This window comes from Natator depressus, chromosome 9 (assembly GCF_965152275.1).
Source record: "Natator depressus isolate rNatDep1 chromosome 9, rNatDep2.hap1, whole genome shotgun sequence".
NCBI lineage: Eukaryota > Metazoa > Chordata > Testudines > Cheloniidae > Natator > Natator depressus.
The window spans coordinates 83,846,911-83,871,078 of NC_134242.1; the positions used below are offsets into that span (position 1 = coordinate 83,846,911).

Sequence of the window (24,168 nt, forward strand, 5' to 3'; positions counted from 1 at the left end):
CACAGTTCAGAACAGACTCCGCATTAGGTCTTTTGGCTGCAACTATGGTAACAGTACCTATGGCATGTCTCTGCATGGGGAAGCCTTGGTGGACTTTGAGATAGCATTGGAATTCTTGCATTCCTTGTGAACAACTGATGATCTATGGGCCTCTCTGCCTGTGGTCAATCTCCAGCTAGGAATGAACTTCCAAACACCACCTATTCAAATTGTGGTAACCACAGATATGCTCAATTTGTGATGGATAGATAACTGAGATCCTGCAAGATCCCCATCTCCCCATAGAATTTAGGGGATTTGCTTTTGGGTATGTGGTGGGTTTTTTTTCCTTTCCTTTTCCTTTACATTTGTAGTACATAAGTGAATTTAATGCTTTTACACCTCCTCTCCCCTCCCCCAAAAAGGCACTGACTACTGAGGGTCCAGGGGGTTGTACTACTCAAACTGCCAGTTTGAAATGTTCCACTTCATGAAGAGGGTGGGGGGAATAGGGGTTCAGCCCTTAGTAGCTATAGCTTTGGAAGCTACTACCTAGTTTTGGGTTGGAGGCTTGAGATCCAGGAGTGAGAATCTTATGAGATGATAGGCCAAATTCACAGGTAATGTGTAATTTAAATTCCCTTACATTTAAACCCCATTAGAGCTACTTACACCTACACATCTATCTAAAGTAGTGTAATTTATGTCATGAGATGCCAGAAAAAGGTGTAAGTTGCAGTAGAGTTAGGCTTTAGTTTTACACATTAATACACCATTTTCTGGCTTCTCAGTGTATATATGTTGTACCAATTTAGACAGCAGTAGAGTGGGCATAAATAGTTTTCAGGGGGTCTGAGTTAAATTCCACTTAAATTAAATATGCTGAATTTCACCCTGTGAATCTAAAGGAGTCTGAGTTGGTGTATTGTCTACGATGATACACTTTCTTTTGGTCCCCAAAAGAATCACACCAACTTTGACTACTTCTAGACTGAGGCTTGCTTAGGTTTCCCTCCGAATTTGGCTTGGTATCGTCAAAGAAGCAGAATTACAAGGTAAGCAAGTTCCCCTTTCCAGAAGATAAAATTCTTCCCTTTTTTGTTTTTATATGTAATTGGCAAATAGAATATTCCAGGTTTCAGAGTAGCAGCCGTGTTAGTCTGTATTCACAAAAAGAAAAGGAGTACTTGTGGTACCTTAGAGACTAACAAATTTATTTGAGCATAAGCTTTCGTGAGCTACAGCTCACTTCATCGGATGCATTCAGTGGAAAAAAGAATATTCCAGGATTTTATAAAAGGTTTGAAACATTGTAGGGAATCTGAATTCTGTCATGTCTGACATTAGGATTGTCTTATTAAACACCCTGGCTGCCATTGTTCACAATGTTTTGCGGGGTATAACTGGAAAGATTAGAATAACTAGTCAAGCATTTTTTAGGTGTATCTTGTCTTAAGTGTAGAGAAAAAATTATTGGACAAAAGTGCAGACACTTTTTAAGTACCTTTTTTATATGTAAGCTTGTAGATAGGAAGCAAGGGAAGGGGTGGGAAACCTTTATTACAGTGAACATAGGTTAATATGCAAGCCTTAGCTGTATTAATGTGAGCAACGAGGTGCTGCTTTGGTTGCATGCTTCACTGAACAAAAAGCTTCTGTGACTCTGTAAGTGTGATGCATAGCTCCTTCATTCTTTGATCCTAAAACAAAAACCAACCTTCTTTTAAAAAGGAAAACTATTTATTTAAAAACCTCTGTCTTTATTTTACAAAACAAATGCAAATTCAAAGCTGTTGCTAACCAAATTGCATAGTGTATGTAAAATGAAATTATTGTATATAAAGCTTGTAGTTTGATTAAGAGCTATGAAACAACACAGTGTTGGGTTTTGAGATTGACCTTTTTTTAAGTGACTGACCCAGCCTTTAATGTGTAGTTACTATTTCTTTTGCTTAAATGCTATAGAAGGCTTTCTTCACACTTGAAGTGTTAGTAAGATACTTCTCTTGTAGTGATTTAGATTTTAATTTACATTGTCATTTTTCTTCAAATGAAATAGCTTCCCATCAGGCCAAGAAAATAAAAATTACTTATCAGAGACTCAAGAACAGCTTGGTATTGGTTCTATACACTTATACTTTAGTCTCACACTGAATAATTTGTCCTTCTTTTGGTGCAGTTTGTCTATTTAACAATAGATTCCTCATAGCTTTGCATAAAATGCATAGCATTTACACAAGGCTTTAACTGTTCACAACATATTAATCCTCACAATATACCTGTGAGGGAGATAAGTACTGTACCCATTTTTATCAATGGGGAAACTGAGACAGAGATTAAGAGACTTCCGCAAAGCCACTTAAGTGAGTGCCAGAGCCTGGGGCGTCCTCCCGCCCTCCCCAGTGTTCATTCCATAGACCATGATTATCTCGGTACTTAATAAAAAGTGAAGTTCCTATATCATAAACTATTCTGAATTGTAATTGGGCATTTTGTTGTTACTAAATACTAAAAGGACTTGGTCCATTTACAGGCCTTTGAATCATAAAGTTCAGTATTGCTCAGTTTAGAGTGAAAATAGACAGGTGTTAAGGTTCCTTCCCCACTCTGAACTCTAGGGTACAGCTGTGGGGACCTGCATGAAAGACCCCCTAAGCTTATTCTTACTAGCTTAGGTTAAAAACTTCCCCAAGGTACAAACTTTGCCTTGTCCTTGAACAGTATGCTGCCACCACCAAGCGTTTTAAACAAAGAACAGGGAAAGAGACCGCTTGGAGACGTCTTCCCCCAAAATATCCCCCCAAGCCCTACACCCCCTTTCCTGGGGAAGGCTTGATAATAATCCTCACCAATTGGTACAGGTGAACACAGACCCAAGCCCTTGGATCTTAAGAACAACGAAAAATCAATCCGGTTCTTAAAAGAATAATTTTAATTAAAGAAAAGGTAAAAGAATCACCTCTGTAAAATCAGGATGGTAAATACCTTGCAGGGTAATCAGATTCAAAACATAGAGAATCCCTCTAGGCAAAACCTTAAGTTACAAAAAGACACAAAAACAGGAATATACATTCTCTCCAGCACAGCTTATTTTACCAGCCATTAAACAAAAGAAAATCTTAATGCATTTTCTAGCTAGATTACTTACTAACTTAACAGGAGTTGGAAGGCTTGCATTTCTGATCTGTTCCCAGCAAAAGCATCACACAGACAGACAGACAACCTTTTGTCACACACCCCCCCCCATTTGAAAGTATCTTGTCCCCTCATTGGTCATTTTGGGTCAGGTGCCAGCGAGGTTACCTTAGCTTCTTAACCCTTTACAGGTGAAAGGGTTTTGCCTCTGGCCAGGAGAGATTTTATAGCACTATATACAGAAAGGTGGTTACCCTTCCCTTTATGTTTATGACAAATGGTATTCTTTTTTTGTATTTAATTCTCCCCCCACCCCAATCCTGCTTCTCTTGTACTAGTATTTATTCATTGGGCGCTGGTGCACTTGGTGTTGAACTAACTTAACAGAGGGTTCCTTCTCCAAAAAGCCTACAATAATAGTCTGCAGACATACAGTATATCACACAAGGGAGAGAAAGTGGAAAAGGAGGGTGTGAAACTATTGAAAAGAGTAGATTGAGAAAGATGGGTACAGAGATGAGGCCCTTCTCCATAGCCTGGAGTAGGATATTGGAGACCTCTGTAAGATCTGTTTCATTAGAGTGTAGAGGGAAGCTGAATTGTAGGGGATTCAAGAAGTTTAGGTAATGGCTGTAGATGACACATTTTGATAAACTTCAGGGCAAAGGGGAGGAAGGAGATAGGCAAATAGGGTCAAGAAAAGAGTTTAGGGCTCAGGACACCAGTGTGTTTGAAAAGTGATGGAAGAGGATGGTGTCAGGAGTAGATGAGGTCTAGTAGACTGGCTGAAGAGCTGCAAATTTCCAGCTACACCCGTAGAGGTGAAGGAGGAAAGACTTTTTGTGTTGGAAAGGTTTGGGAAGAATCGTGATATTTAGGGTCATGCTCAGAACATTGCAAGAAGGATATTTAAATAACTCTTCATGCTCACTTTAACATGTCATTAAAACATTTAGTCCTTCACCCACCATGACTTTTCAGTGACGTCTGCGTATTTCTACTGTGCCCCATCTTGCTGTACCCAGAGAACTTTCTTCAATTCTTACTAAGAATAGATGTTTTCAGATAGTTTGAACTAAAACTAGATCTTAGTTATCTGTATTGCTGCCATCCATCAATTGCACTTTATTCATGTTTTGAAGAGTGCAAAAAATATCACGTGAACTCTGTGGTGTTTCTCATAGGATAACTTAATGACCAAATGAATTTTTCTGAAAGCTCAGGGTTAAGATGGGCACCGGTCATAGGCCTCTCCTTTCTCATTTGAAACTGCTGTAAAAACATTTAATTTTGACTCCAGTCATGCACAATTTTAATTATAGCTGGGTGAACAGAACCACTAATAGTCACCTTTTTCATTGTGTGTTTGTAATAAATGGCCACTATGTATATAACCTATCCTTGTCATATCACAGGTATCTCTTTAAAGCATTCTAATTTGGTAGTGAGTTACATAAGTAATTATGAGCTTTATTGATCACATCTGCATAGTATGGGCTAGCTACCCACAATAGACTAGACTCTTGGAGTCCTGTCCAGAAGGCAATGAGAGGAGTGTACGCTTGAGATGGATTCTCTAAGTGAGGCATTCTCTTCTTTGATTTCCCCATAGTCCTTCTGAGGAATCTAGCAGGAATCTGTTTAATTAACCCCCTTTTAAGAACTTGTCACCTTTGTCCTACTTTCAGTATGTTATTTGTTTTGATGGGTAAACCCCATATCCTCTTTTCAACAGAAAATAGTTTTTCTGTTAGTGTCACTCACTGTTTTTTTTTGTTTCTTCCAGACTGACTGCATTGCCATGGAAACCATTGTTAGAAGAGGCGGCTTTTCTACTGGTATCTCCAGAAACTGTGTGGTGCTTTTGGAAGCAGAGCTCAACTCCAGCCAGCTACTTTCACTTCCACCAGCACAGACGTACACACATCATTGTCATGATTTTTGCTTAGACATCCGCTGTCTATAGTTGAGTTAATTTGAATTAAGATTTTTCATAGCTGTGTTTTGGTGATGGAATTTGTTTTTCCGCAGCACATTTGTTTGAGAGGCATTGGGAATGCTGCAGAGGGGATTCCTACAACTTCCTTTTTACTTCCCTCTGCCTCTCCCCCTAATTTGTTTTTATTTATATTGAGAAGTCAAAGCTGGTGGCTGATAGTCTATTTAATATGGGTTTTGTTTCTCTGGTACGTTAGCTTAAACATGTATTGCTTAGAAATATTTTGGCAGGTCAGAAATTTTTTTTTGAGAGGGCTGAGAGAGAACCACATAACTGAACCTAAATCTGTGATGGACATACCTCTTTGATATTTTGCTTTATAGTATAGGAGGTGGTTTTTGATCACAGAGCTTAATATTTTTAATTGTATGTCAGAGCTTAAACTGAAGTTTGTTGCTCAGAATTCTGATATGTATAAGGTAAGATTAAAGGGCTGGTTGTCTTGTTGATTACATGTAAATTATCCCGGTCCATTTGTTTATAAACATTTATAAAATATAAATTGAGGTTTCCATTCATGCACTCAAATGGGAAAGTGCAGGGTCTTTTACAACTTTGACTTCTGCTTTACAATATTGATGTGTGCTGTAGCTTTTTAGAGAGAAACCACCCTACCTGATCTTACTTTCATCCAAAGCCCTCTTTTAATTTGGGACCATTTTTTTTTTTTTTTTTTGCATAATGAGAAAGTAAATAATTGGGTTATCACTTAATGCATTCTGCCTAAAGAAAAATTGCAAACCATGATTATTTCAAATTAAAAATAAATTGTAGAAAATTAGAGCTAGGCGCGTCACTCTTACTGATTTTGGTTCAAATCAGTTTAGGCTTTTAACACTGCTGTGACCTTTAAAAGCATGACACTAGTTGTTGGAACATACAATGTATAATAATAAAAGGCACTGACTTGATGAGGGGTTTAAAAGTGGTACACAAATCCTCATGCTGTACTGCACCACACAGCTGGTAATCCTCTACATTGTATATTGTACAAGTGTTTTGTAGGGCTGCCTCACATGACATACAACCTTTAAAATACTAGTACAGTTTGTATAACAAATTAGATGCTGTCAGTTTTGATGTTGAGTGATGTGTACCTAAATCTATTTTTGAGTAGTCTTAAAATGTACATGTCACAAAATTAAAGACCTTTTTGCAAACTTAATATAAGTTTACAAACTAACAGGAAAGAAATACTTGCTGCAGAGTTTAAAAGCACAGCTGTGTTCTTGAATCTGGAAGAGAAGTTAGTCAGTACAGTTACTAGTTGCTGCTAAACATACTTTGATAATTCATTTAAAAAATATTACCACTTCTATAGACCATGACACTGTCTTGCCATACAGTTTTTGTTTGGGCGTAGTAAATTAATAAGGCAATATGTAGACAGTCATTTTAAAGCTTTTTTTTTCTTCCAAACAAATTGAAATTTGGATGATAGTTCAGAACATCTATTAGGAAAAGAAAAGGTTGTGTTGAAAAAATTGAACATGTTACATACCTTATTTATATATTAGGTCCTGAGGCTGCCATTGTACAATATACAGCACTGATTTAATAAATGCTGAATAAATAACTAAATGGGTAACCTCAAATATAGTGGTACAAATACTAACAGGTACAGCATAATAAATATGCAATCTTTTTGAATCTTAGTTTACAGCCACTAATTTATTCAGTATTGTGCTGGAAGAACACTTTCAGAATATGTAAAACATATCACTACGTATACTACCTTCCAGCTACCCGTTTATGCTGCTGTATAGTACAAAAATACCAATGATGGAACAATGTTTGTCCTGTAAATTTAATTCGATATTGGACAGTTATTGTCTGTACAAACTAAAACGTCTATGGTTGAAACTGTTCATTATATTTGCTATTTCTGCTTCAGCCCTGTTTAAAAGTTGAGCTGATTAATCTGGCTTTGTCTTCCATTGTAAATATTGTTACATTGTTTTCTTTGTAAAACATATCGCACTTGCGGTTTTGGGAGACTGGCTTGAAGCTCTGTATAGTGTTTATATTTATCTGACTTGGCTTTCCATAGAGCTACTCGCAGTAAATGTGTTCATGTAGCTCCTGCTGTCTGGGTCTCTTCTTTTTGTACAAACCTGTTTTATTGGCTGAAGTGTAATTTCTCCTCCCCCTGCCCACCAGTATCTTTTTTTTCTTTTAAGGGGTATGCGCATCTGGTCATCACAGGGCTATTTATACATTGCTGAAGAGTGGATTCAACCAGTTTTACAGGAGAACATATCTCAGACCAACAATCTTCTCTAACTCTGGAAAAATGACTTAAATGTGAATGGTTACACTAGAACTTGATATTGTAGACTTCTTTGCTCATTGATAGACATGTCTGTTAGTAGTGGGGACATATTCATGTCCCCCAGAGGGCTGTACTGGGACCAGTGCTATTGAACATATTCATAAATGATCTGGAAAATGGGGTAAACAGTGAGGTGGCAAAATTCTTAAATGATACAAAATTACTTAAAATAATTCCAAGCAGACTGTGAAGAGTTACAAAGGCTCTCCTAAAACTGGGTGACTTAATTTCCTCTGCCATTTTGTTGCCCAGTGTTGATAAATGTAAAGTAATGCACATTGGAAAACATAATCCCAACTATACATACAAAATGATGGGGTCTAAATTAGCTGTTGCTACTCAAAGTCATTATGGATAGTTCTCTGAAAACATTTGCTCAGTGTGCAGTATCGGTCAGAAAAGCTAACAATGTTAGGAACCATTAGGAAAGGGATAGATAAGACAGAAAATATCAGTGCCTCTACAAATCCATGGTATGCCCACATTTTGAATAGTGCATGCACATCTGATCATCCCATCTCAGAAAGATATATTGGAAAAGGGACAGAGACAGGCAACAAAAATTATTTAGGGATATGAAACAGCTACCATGTGAGGTGAGATCAGAAGGACAGGGTCTTTTCAGCTTAGAAAAGAGATGATTAAAGTGGGAATATGCTAGAGGTTTATCAAATCTTTATTGGTGTGGAAAAAATGAATAAGGAAGTGCTCTTTCACATAACACAAGAAGTAGGGCTCATACAATGAAATTAATAGGGAGCAAGTTTAAAAATAAAAGGAAGTACTTCATATTAGTCAACCTGTGGAACTCTTTGCCAGGGGATGTTGTGAAGGCCAAAACTGCAACAGGGTTAAAAAAAAAAAACTAGATAAGTTCATGGAGGATAGGTGCATCGCTCACTCTTAGCCAGGAGGGGCAGGCATGTAACCCCATGCTCTGAGTGTCCCTAGCCTCTGTTTGCAAGGAGCTGGGAGTGAAGGATGGGGGATTGATTGCCTGTTCTGTTCATTTGCTCTGAAGCACCTGACATTGGCTACTGTCAGAAGACAGGATACGGGGCTAGGTGGATCTTGGTCTAACCCAGCATGGTCATTCTTATGATCAGTAGTAGAACATGTAGTATTCTCTACAACAGTGGTTCTCAACATATTAAATATTGTGGGCTGCATATGTGGCCCACAGTGGCTGGATGGCAGAGCAGTGGAGCTCAGACCCCCAACCATGGATGCTGCTCTGTGGGCAGCTGCCCCTACCCCAGGACCCCTGCTACTAATGGTGGTCTGGCTGCCTGCCAGTTCTCCTGCAGGGGTGGGCAGCTGCCCCAGACCCCTGTCATGTGGCTGCCCCAGACACCAGAGCTTGCAGGGCCAGGCAGCTGCCACAGACCAGGCCAGGTGCCCTGGAGCTCACGGGGCAGGCCGGCTGCTTGCCCTGCTTCTCAGTCACATGGCTGCCCCAGACTCTGGAGCTTGCGGGGCCAGGCTGGTGCCCTGAATCCCCGCAGCTGGTGGGGAGCCCTGACCCTGCAGGGCCAGCCAGGAGCCTGACACCCCACGCTAGGCAGTGGGGCAGCGTGGACCCCGCCCCCAGGGATCACACACAGCTGAGCTGGGCCACAGGTGTGTGCTAATTGGGTTGTGGGTTGACAACCGCTCCTCTGCAACATATGATGGAATTCTCAGAAATGTCATGGAAAGTGGGCTAGCTTTCTTCAGCACCTGGTTGTACAAAGCAAGCACTGGTATTACTGCTGATTTTCTATAGGTTATTTTTTACAGTGAAAACAACCTAAATGAGGACTTTTTGATACTACACCTAATTTCATACTTTCTTAAATTTCCTATCCCTGCATATATTTACTGAAGCAAGAACTTAGTTTAATATAGCATATATATTGGTAGACTCATTAATCAGACACTAAATTCTTTATCTTTCACCATGAATTTGACTTCTAAAAGTAACATTTCTAAGATCAGGGTCTGTAACTGCAGAACTTTTTAAATACTCAATTCAAGTCATACTCCCTTTGTTCAAAATATTAATGCATTAAACTAACTCCTGAAAGTAAGTTTAAGTCCCTCTAACCAAGTTTTTGTAAGACAATAATTATCCTAACTAGGCTCCTTATTCAGGGCCTCATTTTACAGCAAGCAGCCCCTGTTGTGGAAGAAAAAGGAAACAGTACTTCTAGTATGTGGCACAAGCAGTCATACCAAAAGTAAACAAACAGTGAAAATTATCCAAATAGCATAAAGACTGTTGCAACAGTCCCATACAAAGTAACTACTTAAGGTACCTTAAAGGGCTCATTGGACCTGAACTGTGTTAAATGCTTTAGTCTTTCAAGGACCAACCCTCTGGCTGGGTAAAGTAGACAAAACTATCAGCTTTGAAACAAGGGAAAGTCCTCGATCAAAACCAGAAGACAGTTAGTCACTACTTTCATATCTAGGAGTGGAAGACGAAGCTACACATTTTAAAAATGGTTACACTTTTGCAAAGGAAAAAAGTTGCCTTTTGGTTGAAAAATTCTTTTGAGCAGCTCTAGTACACATACAGCATCTCTGTTACAGAAATAGTTAAGTGAAGAGATACTTACAGTGTGGCAGGATAGGTCATGTACAATTGGTAGAAAAATAGTGAAGTACTGAACAACCTTAAAATTCCTATATTTGGCAATTCTCGGTGCTTATTTTCTGCCTGTGACTTCTCCAGGTTTTGGGAAGGAAAAAGGTGGCCTTCAAATTCCAGTGAATCGTGCTTGATAGACTAGAGAAAACTTATGTCCATATTCTCTTCCCCTCTTTTTTCCATTAACAATAGATGGTGCCTTTAAACAATAGTTTCTCCTTCCCTCAATTGCAACAGACCATAAAGGAACATCTCAGAGAGGGCCAGGAACTTGTAATTGTAGTCTAGGTTTCAGAGCTCAGGACATCTTACTAGTATAGTAAGAGCGTTGGAAAGCCTCAGTTCAGTCATGGCAAACCACCCCCTCAACTAGTATTTTATGTATACCTAGGTCAGATGTGTTTTTCCTCATAATATCAAGTTAATCTAAATTCGTATCTTTAAAGGGGAGAGACAGAGAGTAGTGAACCCACAGAAGGCTCCAGTTTAACATCTGTGCCCTGCACTTCAGCTAAAAGCCGCAAGGGTTACTTTTAGGACTAATAGCATAGTTTGATTTACCTAACAGTTAATCCTTATCCCCCTGCCAATTGTAGTTGGTTTATGATGTGATCACTAGTTTGCTACAATGACCGATTTCATCACCCATCCCTCACATTTCAAGTTTTATCTGATGTTTTGAAAGGCTTTATATTCCATTACTGCTCTTCTAAGCTGATCACTACTACCTTTCCTTAGCAACGTTGTCCTGCTTTTTGTCAATAAAACACTCCTCAAGACTAGAATATCACAATCTTTCTTGCACAATTCCTAGCTTGTGCTTGTAGTGGAGGTAGCCATAGCAGCAACAGTATTACAGCCCCAGCCACAGGGGTTGTGTAAACCATAGGTTGCTGCTGGGAAAGATCTGTGTTACAACTATATATTGCTCAAAGTAGAAGAGTTCTAAATCTAGCAAAATGAACTTCCCTCACTGGTGCCCCACAAAAGAGACTTCTCTACAATGTGGGCAGCACACTGACTCATGCTACTAGCATGCATATTAGGAAATACCATACAATTTAAACAAACACATATAAAAGGTAATGCTCTTTTGAGATCTCAGATCTTTTGGACACATTGACCTATGAGCATTTTGACATTTGTAAGGTTAAAAGAGGAAATATTTTTTAAAGTTGTACCTTTAAAAAAAAAAACGAATAAAAGTGATGAAACCCTACCATTAGACTGTAGTGGCCTTTGGCGTAGGGGATGTCAGTTTTCACTGGCTACATGTCTAGAAGTCCTTAAATCCAAAGTCCATAGTCCATATACACTGTTCTAGTCTATCCTAAGTCAAACGGTTCTGAAATATTTCTCAGACTTCCACTTTGAAGAATTTCAGAGAACCGTACCATCAAAGTATGATGTATAAATCAATCTCACTCCATACCCATGAAATAGCCTAAAGGTACAGACAGCCAATATACAGCTTTGGTACAAAGATTAACACAGGAATCTCATTACTAGGAAAGACAGTAAGGACAGAGGCCCATGTGCAACTTTGACACTTAAGAGTACAACAGAGTGGCAGGGGCTAGCCTCCCTCTGTTAGTGTTTTAAAGATTTACATGTTAGTATTATACAAGTTATACTTTAGCAAGTCAGCCTAGTTTGCAGCAATTCTATTATGAAGTTGGACACCAATTCAATCCATTCGACAAACTGCTTGCAATTCACCTTTAAAAGCACGTGAAACAAACATTGAGCAAAGAAAGTTAATCTACATCCTCCATATTTTGATATATTTTTGTTAAAACCATTGCTGATGTAGGCACTCAACTTTTCTTAAATTATCTTTGAAAGCTTATAGTGCCCTCATGTGGTTAGCACACAAATCTTATCCATGTACAATTTGTATAAAGGATCATCTGTCTCCTAAACCAGTTTCCACATAATTACTACTGAAGGTAAACTAGGAATAGACCAGGCTCTATGTGAATACAGCCAACGCAACTGCTTCAGTTACAAGACTGAATTACTTGAGAAAAACAATTACCTTAAATGCTCTCAAATCTGGAATCCTAACTCAGAACATTTTTAATTACAGAGGGGGTGGAGTGGTAGTATTTAAATCCAAGAGTACCTTTAGGCTGCAATTTGGGTTTGAGGCCATTCTAAGGCTTGAGCACAGGTCTAGCAGCACCAAAACTATATACACGTTTTCACAAGTTTTTGCCCACATCTGACCTGAAAAGTGGGTCCTTTTGGATTCTGAAGCCAACCTGGGGGAAAAAAATGATAAAGGCAGTTTTGGCAGTGCGGATTTGTCTCCGAACACCCTGCAGGTCAAAGGATTGTTCCACTTGTAATATCAAAAATCTGCAGAACAGAAGGTTTTGCCAGTTGTATTTATATTACGGTACACCCAGAGGCCCCAGCCAGGATTGAGCACCTATTGTAGGTTTTGCACATACATAAGGAGCCTCTCCCCAAAGAGCTTACAAATTAAGTGCATAAGACAAAAGATGTGGAAAACAAGAATTATCCCCATTTTACAAATGAGAAATTGAGGCCCAGAGAGATTAAGGGACTTGCCTAAGGTAACACAGGGAATAGTATATGGAAGAGGTGGGAATTGAATGAAGAACTCCCAGATCTTAGCCTACTGCCGTAACTACAAGACCATCTTCCCTTTCTAGACTGTTGTTTCTTAATAGAGCAATGCTGAGAACAGCTTGCTGGAAACCTCACCATGGATTTTATTAAGATCCAAGAGCTTTTCTGTACTGCATGGCAGCAGCAACATGCAAAATGGAATCGGGCAGCTCATGCACAGGAGAGGCAGCCATGCAGCAGCATCCACCAGCATGCAGCTGCTCCACATCCCTCTCTTTTATTTTGGTTACCTAGCAGTTCTGTGATAGTAAGGAATTTGACACACTCACAGCGCTAGGAATCAAGGAATAGCTGTTCTATACATTGTTACAGCAGGGACTATAATTTATGCTGAAAATTGCTGCTCTAGTATTCACTGAGACGTTTACATGCTCTAGAGGATGCATGAGCTCATGACACAGAATATAGTAATGCTAGCAGGATCCTAGGAAGAGCATGCACAGTCCAACAGCCACAGGAAATGTCATTGTGGAAACCAAGACTCCGTAATGTAGGAAGGATCTGCTTTTCATCTGTCTCAAGTTCTTTTATGTGGGAACCTGCCACTCTGCCTGTGCTGGACTGCAACACAGCTGTGATCAGTACAAGCACTCAAGCTGTGTTGGTATAAATAGTCTCAAACGTATTGTGCCAGGCCCAAAAGATCGAGGCCCATCTATTTAACCCTAGTTCTCGGGGAGGTAGACAGGAGTTGGGATTTGATGTCATCTTTAGTTAACAGTTTTCTAGTTTGGGGTTAGCAGCAGCTGGTTCAGTTTTGTTTCTTTACATGTAAGATCAACCAAATAAAATAAGTAGAAGGGAATGTTTGGTTGATTCGTTCACTCTCTACCATCGTGGATTTGCAGGCAACTCACAAAAGGGTAGATATGAGCCTTGTGGCTGTATTACAGGCCCAATACCCCAATGTTATATATGTATAAACAAATCATGAGGCGTACATAGACTACGTTAACGTTTAAAAACACACTATTATATTTTAGAGTAAACCTTTGTATAATTGCCATTTTCATATTTACACAAATGCTGTTAATCCTCCACTTATCTCATTTTATTAACCTTTGCCACCTCGCCTAGTAACTCATTTCTATGTCTCAGTTTTCAGCAGGGATAGATTATATATATATATATATATATTTTGAGTGGCTGCAAGCCTAATGTATAGCTGGCATCAGAAATTCAGAGGCAGAACAGCCATTAGCCAGATGTCACTGATAATTAGTTAGCATTACTCAAAATAAGCTGAAATATACTTCACTTTTATAAAGCAATACATTAATTCTCAGGCTACATTTGTCCTAATGAATGGTGAAGGTGGGAAAATACAATTAATACATCAAGGAAGGCTGATCACCTGGAAAACGCACAGTCTCACTTCCTTTGTTGGGGAGTGCTAAATGCTTACACATAAATGCAAGAAACAGTATTGACCACAGAAATCAAACAAGCACAAACAGTTGTGTATACAAAATTTGATCACTTCTTTGCAACTATTGCAAAACGTGTGACAATCTAGGACAGATACAGTAGGATTCTTATATACTGATGCAAGAAACAAGGAGCTCTATGACCTTTCACGGCCTTTATTGAATTATACATACACAAAAACTGTTGCCTGGTATAAATCCATCATGGATGTATATAAATCACATAAGAATGATTAGAGGATACATTTATAAATATGAAAAAGATTGGTTTTAGCCAGTTTTTGCTTTATTTCAGTTTTTTCAGAGTGTACAGCTATTCTGGATAATATACATGACACCACTTCGGAGCAAAGAAAGTTTTTGGAAGCATAACCTTAAATGCTTTGGCAATTTGATATTTCCAAGGGGTATTTTTTGCTGAAGCAAACTGGTTACTACTAAATCATGAATATGACTTGTTTTCATTTAAAAAAAAGACATAGGATATGGATAATCATTTCACATATTTTCACAGAATAAAAAAATCCTTTTAAAATGGTTTGGATTTCTAAGCACAAATAACACCATTGATAGCATGGTGTAAGTATAAACATTTAAAACCCTGATCAAAATGACTAGAGAAGTATTGTACATTCCCCAAATAAACTCAGATTGGAACTTGAGGGAGGAAACAAAACTTTAAAAATCAGTAGTAGTTTGGTGTAAGAGGTATAGATTCTCTCCATTGCCCTTGATTTTATATAAAATACTGCTGTAAATTTAAACTTGTCTTTAATACACTTTTTGTGAAGAGTGATTTTAGGCTGATTTGTGCCTAAATAATTGAAGGTTTGAATTAAAAAGGTGTTTACACAATATACACATTTCATTACTTACAAAGAGAATAAGCTTAACATTTCATATTAAAAACCTGGGATACAGTAGGGTTAGTAGCACCATGAAAAAGTGTTTTTCAAAACTGCAGTCTTGTTATTTTAAACATACTCAGTGCGTTGTATTTTGTTGTTTTTCTCTTGGTTGATCAAAAAAGTGCCATTTTGGTACTAGGAGCAAAATTAAAACTTCATCTTCTGATCCTTTATGAACCTCAAGCGTCTTTTCCATTTCCAAGAGATCAATTCCTTTGTCTTAGTCCTTTTGTCAAATATGCACCAGACAGCCTTGTTTGGCACTTTGGTGAGGTACATCTGAATCTGCACTTTTAAAACAGTTTGGATTTGTTTTTTGTTGTTTTTTTTTCTTTCTGCACAGTAGCACCATTGTTACAGCTGGAGGACAGTGCACCCTAGGAATTCTCATTGTTTTACAAAAATTCTCCAAGATGTTACGTCCTCTTCATACAAACTTGACAACGACTAATACGTGTCCTCAGGTCTCCAGCTTTCAATGTCTCTGACTGAGGTTTACTGGTTGATGGAAACACAAACACACAAGGTTAGCTTTTCTTATGCTTACAGGAGCCTGGACTTGAAAGGTGCTGAGTGGACTTAAGGATGTGGTTAAGTGCCTTCCTGAAAGGGAACTGCATGTGCTTAGCACCTTCCTTGATCAAGCACTTATTTCATTACTCTCCCTAAAATCCCTCATGAGTTGTTTGTTTTAGACCAGTATTTCAATAGGTAGAAGGTGTTGTGCCAGCAAACTACATCAGCCCAACATGCCAGACAGTTGGGGGCAGTCCACAAACATCGATTTGAGTAAAGGGTGTCTTTTAGAAATGACATTTGTTGGGCAATTACAAAATACAACATGATCTATCCCCTCTCGCCCCCACCCCAAAAAAACATGGAAGACTTTACATCTGTAAACTTTTGACTTCTCATTTGAATGGAATTATTTCATAATAAAATGTCACTGTCCAATGAGGTGAAAATGTAAAGATGACAGATTTAACAAATTATTTCCTTCCATTGTGTAAGGGTACGTACATTAGTGATTATATAAAAAAAGTCCAACTAGGTCATAAAGTTTAAGGCCAGAAGAGACCACCAGATCATCTGCCTGACCTTCTATATATCACCGGCCACCAATGGCACCCAGCACTTGGACACTAAACCGAACAACCAAAATTAGACCAAAGTTTTATAGCTCACAGGAGGCTAGACTACTATCCGCCTGTAGGCGGGACCGAGATGCACCAGTTCTGGAGAGCCCACAATGGCAGGGAAACTATAATAAAGTGAGATATATCTAGATAACCCTGGCAAGTGAACCATACCCACGCCCTGCATAGGAAGGCAAAAAATCCCCACGGTCACTGCCAATCTGACTTGGAAAATTCCTTTATGTCCCCACATATGGTGATCAGTTAGACCGTGAGTGTGTGAACAGGAACCTGCCAGCCAAGCACCTGAGAGACAGAATGCTCGGTGCCACCTCAGAGGTCTGACTCTCTCAATCCAATGTCATCTCCAGCTGTGGCCAGCCCTGATGCTTCAGAGAAAGGAGATTTAAAAAATAAAACAAAGCAAAACACCACACACTGGAGTGGGGGAAAGAATCTCTTCCTGACCCCTGCAGATGGCCGGCTGAAACCCTGAAGCATGAGCTTATATTCCTGAAAGAAACTGGAAGTGAACCCCTGGCTGTTGAGCCTTGCCCCTGCCATCACATGCAAGACTGTCATTACTTGGTCACATATGAGTAGTCCACTTCTTTCAAGTGAACGGTATAAACACATTTTTGAAAAGGAGAAATAAACAGAAAGCTAAGTTTGGGTGAGATTGAAAATAGTGAATGATGATAAGGAAGAAGAGGAGATTAAAAGATGCATGAGGGTTATTACTGGTCAGGACAACATGTTAATTACCACTGATCAGCCAAACTGCAAACCAATGGTATAATGACTGCCTAATACAAAAATAAATGGTACTACTTCGGTGTTATAATTGGAAGTAACTTGATTTCCATGTTGTAGATACCCACTAACGTTGTATAACACATTTTGTGGATAAAGCTCATTGTGCAACATTTGTGAAGTCGACAGCTGTCATTTTTCAATATAAGCTGCAGTCAGAACTTGTTAATTTTCATTTGAGAGAAAAGTCACCATTCGGTTATAAAATTTGTTTCTATGAAAGCAAGTTATTTTTCCATAGAACAATGGTACCACTCTAAACTTGTGAAGGAAGTGATAAGAGTACAAGTCTGAAGAGTTTGCAAAATCCTAAGGTGAAATCATGGCCCCAGAGAAGTCGATGGCAAACCTTCCACTGACGTCAGTGGGGCCAGGATTTCATGCCTGTACTCCTGCAAACAACATTTGAGATATCTGAGTCTGTCTAAATGTCAAGAAAAAACACAAAAATGATCATTCAGTGTCAGACTGTGACATCGTTACTCACATTGAATAAATACATCACGCTTTGATATAGTCTCATTACAATGGGACTACTTTTGGAATAAGCTACTGGTCAATGTAAGTAAGGGTGGGGAGAAAGTAGCTCTGAGTCCTTGCAAAACAGCCAATAGAATGCACCCCAACAAGTTCGGACAAGATGTAAAAGATTTTCCCAAGTAAACAAATTCCTGGAAAACTGGTCTTAGAAAGCATGACACACACATTTAGATGAGGGAAAAGGCAAAAATTACCAGTTTTACAAGGATTAATTAAGTCGTCAAATAAGGATCTAAATCACCATTTGTCCTTAGAAAATAAATGCAATTTCCAATGCATTCAGTACACAATAAGTGATGTGCAAGAAATAAGCTCTCTTACCTAAACATTTCTGATATCTCTACAGTTGCCAGCCAGAAACTGTATGAATTGGCGTAGTAATTACAAGTACCACGACCATGACACTCAATAAAAGGAGCTGAACGGAATTCTTCCAAACAGGAACCTGGGGATGCCAAGGCCTGTCCAGAGCCCTCTGCACCAGCACTTGTGTGCTAGAAAAGAAACAACTTGTAAGTTAAATTGGGATCCATAAGCACTAGAAGAAGTCACCCTGTTTCAAAAAATCAAGTTAATTCTTTTTTCCTGTTTGTTAAGACAATGCTGTAGATAACGTTTACCTAGGATTACTGATTACAGTGGCATCTGAATTTTGGGAAATAACTGATCTCTGTTACCATAGTTGGCAGCAATAGGTAAATATCATTTTAATGGTACAAACTGTTTTTTGTAACAGAAAATCCCGAAGTAGCTAGTACAAGCCACAAACAGTTAACAGTAAATTTGGAGAGAGAGGAGGAGGCCCTTACCATCATGAAAGAATAACCAATCCAAAGAGAGTCCCAGCCTTGTGGACATGACGGAATTTGAATGGTCTGACTATGGACAGCTATAACCATGGCAGGAGCTTCACATACTGCACATCTGAACATGAGGAGAGGTATAAAAGAAACATCACGCCATTACAATAACGTATTAAGTAAGCCAAATACTAATTTTATTTCAGGAGAATTTAGAGAAATGACAGGAAAAACTGGGAAAAAAATAATGTAAGAAAGGCTGCTGTAAATATTTAGATCTACTGCACCCCTCAAACAGTTTTATATGTATGCAGAATTTCCCACAGCATCAGTGAAACAAATAGGAATATAGATCAGAATTTTTTTTGTATCTAATTGCATTGAGTACCTATAAAAAAACCTAACTTTTAGTGAGCCCAATCAATCACTACTTACACAGGTGAAATTGGGAGATCTCTGTTTAAAAATACATAGTACAATAGACTCCTTAAAAGGTGCCAGACTGACAGTACTGAAAGCTAACATCCTTTGGTTTTCCACATAATAGGTAAAATACATAGCGGTAGAACTAGCTTGCCACACTACCTTTCTGTTGTGCACGAATCCTGATTTCAAGGGAACAGTGCCACAGGTCAGAACGTGGAGTTCAGTCTTCAGAATAATTTGAGCGTGATCCAAAGGCCATTGAAAGATTCCCAACTACTTAAATGGGCATTGGATCAGGCCCTCAGTCATTAGCTTGTCATCTGAGACTGCTAACAAGTATGCCAGTCATAGTGAGTTTGTATCCAAATCATAAAAGCCACAAAGTAATAGACTCCAAATGTCAACTTATCTCATCTAGACCAGTGGTTCTCAAAGCCGGTCCGCCGCTTGTTCAGGGAAAGCCCCTGGCGGGCCGGACCGGTTTGTTTACCTGCCGCGTCCACAGGTTCGTCTGATCGCGGCTCCCACTGGCAGCAGTTCGCCGCTCCGGGCCAATGGGGGCTGTGGGAAGGGCGGCCAGCACGTCCCTTGGCCCGTGCTGCTTCCTGCAGCCCCCATTGGCCTGGAGCGGTGAACCAGGAGCCAGTGGGAGCCGCAATCAGCCGAACCTGCGGACGCGGCAGGTAAACAAACCGGTCCAGCCCGCCAGGGGCTTTCCCTGAACAAGCGGCGGACTGGCTTTGAGAACCACTGATCTAGACCATACAAACAATTGCTGAAAGACAGTGACACTACGGATATGGGCAAGATTTGAAACAGTGACCGTAAAGACAGATGTTCTTGCACTTTCATTCTAATTAATTATTAGCTCCAGGGGTGCTGGAATAATTTGTATAGTGGGGGTGCTGTGAGCCATTGAACCAAACTGTAAATCCTGTATATAGTGGAAAGCACTTTAAGTGAGGGGGTGCTGCAGCACCATCCGCACCCCTAGTTCCAGCACCTATGATTAGCTGGACACTCAAGCCCAATTTTTGCTCTGTTACATGGCTTCACCTCCCATTATCCTCATGTGGAGTTGTATCTACATCAGCAGTGGCAGAAATTGGCCCAGTAATATTTGCACAAATCTAATAGTGAAAACTCATTTTTGGAGATGTTATTGACTAGTACAGTAACTGGAGTTCACTCAGATGATTTGTCCCTATGGGTACTTTCCATCAGAGATTTCTGGTAGCAGTGTCTGTGGATCTGTGCCTCTGCCCTATAAATCCTTGTGCTTTAATTCAAGGACATATAGGGGAAGGCAGAACTGCTGCTGCTCCAGTTCCTTCTCAACTATAAAATCTGGCATGGCAAGGACTACAGTGTAGAGGGGATGGAGGGCAGGCAATGGAGTACCCATAGGGACAAAACATCTCAAAGAACTGCAGTTACTGTACAGATAATTAACCTCTCCTTCTTCGAGTAGTTGTCCCTGTGTGTGCTCCGCTTTAGGTGATTCCCAAGCAGTCCTCCAACTACAGAGGTGGGTGCTAAAGAGAAGGATCTAGTACAGTTTAGAGGACAGCCGCACCAAAGGCTGCATCTGCTATGGAAGCTTGCACAATTAGCATAGTGGTGGGAAAAGGTGTGCACAGACGACCAGGCAGCATCTTTGAAAGTATCTACAGTGGGCAGTGGTGCTGGAACACTTTTAATAGTGGGGGTGCTGAAAGCAGTTTTTACTTTTTATCTCATGCGCCCCCTTACCCCTGTCTGCACCCCCCCCCATCCACCAGAGCAGGGGCCGGGAACAGGGCCATGTCTCCGGGAGGGGGGAACCCAGAGAGGAGTAAGGGGGCCTAGATGGGGGCCACAGCTGGGGGTGGGCATGGAGGGAAGAAAAAAAAATCAGACCCCAAAGAGGTGGGTCTTAAAGAACACTCTATAAGGAGCATCTTGAGCCTGTCCCCTCTCAGCTTCCTGGGTTTGCTCTTCAGCCCACATAGACCTTACACTTCGATGGAACATGAAATATACTGAGACAGTGGAAGCAGCTGGAATGTCTGTCACTGACGGGAAGGCCTGGCAGAATTTGAAGCTTGGGGTTTTGGGTACGAGCCACGAAGGCCACAGACAAAAAGGGGCTGAGGACAGGCAGGAAGTCCTGACCATGAAAACAAAGGTGGGGGGAACTCCCTGCCCCAAAAGCACACAGCTTGCACAGAGGAAAAAAAATAAAACCACAAACTAAAGAAAAAAGAAAAGAAAAGAAAAAGCAAGCAAGCTACGTAATGCTAAAGCTACCGGGCACCACAACTCTCCATCTGCAGCCACAGGTGGTTGAGAAGGAACTGGAGCAGTGGCAGGTGTGCCTCCCCTATTTACCCTTGGATTGGAGCATGAGGATGTGTAGAGCACAGGTACTGGCATATGGACACTGCTACCAAAAATCTCAGATTGAACGCTCAAAGGCGTGTGCACATACCTATAGGGACAGCTACTCAAAGAATTGCAGAATCTCTACCAGATCACCCATCAAGAAGCCTTTTTTGACCCAAGCTGGGAAGAGCTTTTTTTTCTGGAAGTTACTCTGGGTACCTTTGAGCAACCATCCAGTCCCCACAAAATTTTAAGTCTTTGTGCCAGATAAGAGTAGCAATTCGGTATTGGCTTGCGATGAAAGGTAGGGACAAGGTCCTGACCACTTATGCTCATTAAAGATTCCATGACACTTTTATAAAAGACTAGGGTTGCTAGATCCTGCATCCAGACAAACTTCCAGGTTGGTAGGTAGTTTCTGCTCACCCCTCCCTTCTAGTTTCCACCGGATAAGGCATTCTTCACTCTCTGTCCGGAACTGTGATATAGTGCTGCTGTGCATTGTTTAAAAGGTTTCCCATATGACATTACATTTCAATATACTTAAATATAGGGCCAAATTTTCAGTTGGCAAAATTCCCCCAAAAGCAATGGAGTTTTGCCAGCTGAGAATCTGGCTCATAGTTTGTAAAGTTTGCTAAGTACTTTGGGATTCTTGGGTGAAAGGAAATATGCGAACATCTGTCTCTCTTCATAAGATATGATTATAAGTTCTTTATGTCACTAATTGTGTCTCCTTGTGCATGTTCATAGACTCTAGTCCTTTGTGGATGCTACATAAATCATAAGAATATGCCAAGATGCACAATTGAAGGTTATATGCTATTCAAAGAGCAGAGTTGATAGGACTTGTAAGGTAGTGATTTTGGCCCAGAATTGTAGGCTTTGTTACTCAAGTTTCACAAACCTGGATATTAACAGAAATGTTTTCAGAAATGTAAATAGGTCCATTCAAAACAATCTCTTTTTGCCTGGATTGTCCTGCAGTGTTTGCAACCCAAATACTATAGCACTGTGATGCTGCTGAGAACCAGAAGGTGAAAATGATTTTAAAAAGGGAAAACTAGTCTAGTCTACTTTCACTGTCCATGCTAAATAAACCGCAAGAAGTGCTGTGCATAAATGAGAAGTAAAAACAGATATTTAAAAGCTTTTGGCCTATTAGTTTGTTTTTTAAAATGTTTTTAAATGATGATGTCCCCTTAAAAGCACCAAAATTCATGAGATTTTAGATCAACGGATGGAATAAAAATGAAAAATAATGAAAATGTCCACAGCATTCTCAGGTGCTGTGGAAATAAAAGTAGCAAATCAGTAGTGGTTGCCAGTCCCCTGCTCTGAGGCACTAGACTGGATTACACACATAACACATTCACCGCCATTAAAATAAGAAGTTGTTCTATTATTCTTCAGAGAAAATACACACAAATGATTAATCATTTTACCATGTCTTAATATTCAGCCTGCAGGCTCAAAACCACATTTCAACAAGATGTGTTATCTTTACAGATCCCATGCAAAATCTTACAGCCTATTTTGGCTCACCGGCTAATGAATGGCTGAATGCTCTGCCCAGTCAGTGGCTCCATACTCATTGGCATTGGCTTCGGAGTGGACAGCCAATAGGAATAATCATTTCTTGATGCAAAATTACACACATTGTTGATGTTACAGAACATGAAGGGCATGGTGCTGAAACGGCGGAGACAGCTCCCAGCAGTGCCTACAGAAGATATACACATATATGAATTATGATACAGAAAAGAATTCTCATCTTACTGTGCTTAAAGGAAATGTAGACTCCTCACCCCCGTTTTTTAAACACTATCTGCATATTCTTCTCAGCCTCTCATGAATGCACAGCATGGATTGCCGAACTGCAATATGCAGGCAAAATATTGCCTGTGAATTTCAGTGTGTGACCACGCATCTTTAAGGTGCAGGCTCAAGCCCATGGAGATGACAGATCTCAGCGCTCAAGCCCCTACCCTTATGTGTATGACCTCCTGGGCTGTAGGATTCTCAGGGATTACAAGGAATCAGAGAATTGTGAGAAGAAGCTGGTAATTCCTTCCCCTGTAAAAACCCACACCAATAGTGCATACGATGCATCTCACCTAAGTCCTGGCCATGGGCTCTCTCATTTCCCTGAACGTACAGAAGAGAAAATCCATCGTATATCCTTATTGTTCCTTGTGGGCACAGTGGTGTGTCTGTAGTCTGGCTGTGTCGAGTTATAAGGAATCCATGAGCAACAGAAGCTGTTCCAGGAGGACCTGGTGGGCCTTGCAAGCCATCAGGACCAGGGGGTCCCTGTGTACCTTGAAAGCCTGTTCACATAGGAGAAGCACAGCACAGACATTTGTTCGCTTATCTGTTAACTACTCTAGCACATTTCATCCAAGGAACACAGCACACCTTGAACACATTCATGAAGCCCAAGCGCTCCCTATGAGTCAGGTGAATATTCTCCCTGGTTTTCAAAGGGGTTTTAAAAAGGTAAATAAGTGCAGGCCTGTAGAAATAAAGGACCTGATTTTCAGAGGTATGGAAGCAGTCACAGCTCCCAAACTCCCATTGACTTCAGCTGGCTCTAGAATTGCTCAGCATGTCTGCAAATTAACCCAGAAGAGCCCAATGTTCTAAACTGCACGTGACAACAAGCACAACTGATTGCCTAATTAGCCTGTGCAATGCTTCTTGGTACTTAATGGCTCCAATAAGGTTGGTTCAGTGGTTAGGGTGCTAGTCTGCAATTTGGGAGACCTTTGTGCAATACCCTGCTCCAGGGTACTTTCACAGGCTTCCGGTGTGGTCTTGGGCAAGTCATTTAAGTTCCTCAGTGACTGTTCCCCAGCTGTAAAATAATGGGACTAATAGTATTGCCATATCTCACAGGTGTGTTCTGAGGATAATGCATTAGTGATGGAGAGGCGCTCAGATAATACAGGAAGTGGGGGCCATAGAGTACTGTAGTTAGCTATGTACAAGGTAGGTAAGCCATTCCAAACCCACACAC

At 40.2% G+C, this 24,168-nt stretch overlaps 2 protein-coding genes across 3 annotated transcripts in view; one reads left to right on the top strand and one right to left on the bottom strand.

The window, feature by feature from the left end:
• The window catches only part of IRS4 (insulin receptor substrate 4), a 32,115-nt gene extending 25,554 nt beyond the window's left edge, over positions 1–6,561 (top strand). The window contains exon 2 of the mRNA XM_074962486.1: positions 4,901–6,561. Coding sequence (XP_074818587.1) covers positions 4,901–4,905 — 5 coding nt within the window. The 3' untranslated portion in view covers positions 4,906–6,561. The remainder of the gene's footprint in view (positions 1–4,900) is intronic.
• A 7,546-nt stretch (positions 6,562–14,107) lies between these two features.
• COL4A5 (collagen type IV alpha 5 chain) overlaps positions 14,108–24,168 on the bottom strand; it is a 147,857-nt gene continuing 137,796 nt past the window's right edge. The window contains exons 47-51 of one of the 2 annotated variants that reach the window (XM_074962487.1): positions 23,267–23,479; positions 22,695–22,872; positions 18,369–18,483; positions 17,881–18,053; positions 14,108–15,568 (exon numbers count right to left, since the gene is read on the bottom strand). In XM_074962487.1, the coding sequence (XP_074818588.1) occupies positions 15,487–15,568; positions 17,881–18,053; positions 18,369–18,483; positions 22,695–22,872; positions 23,267–23,479 (761 nt within the window). In that variant the 3' untranslated portion in view covers positions 14,108–15,486. The remainder of the gene's footprint in view (positions 15,569–17,880; positions 18,054–18,368; positions 18,484–22,694; positions 22,873–23,266; positions 23,480–24,168) is intronic. The other variant, XM_074962488.1, reaches the window with a different exon arrangement.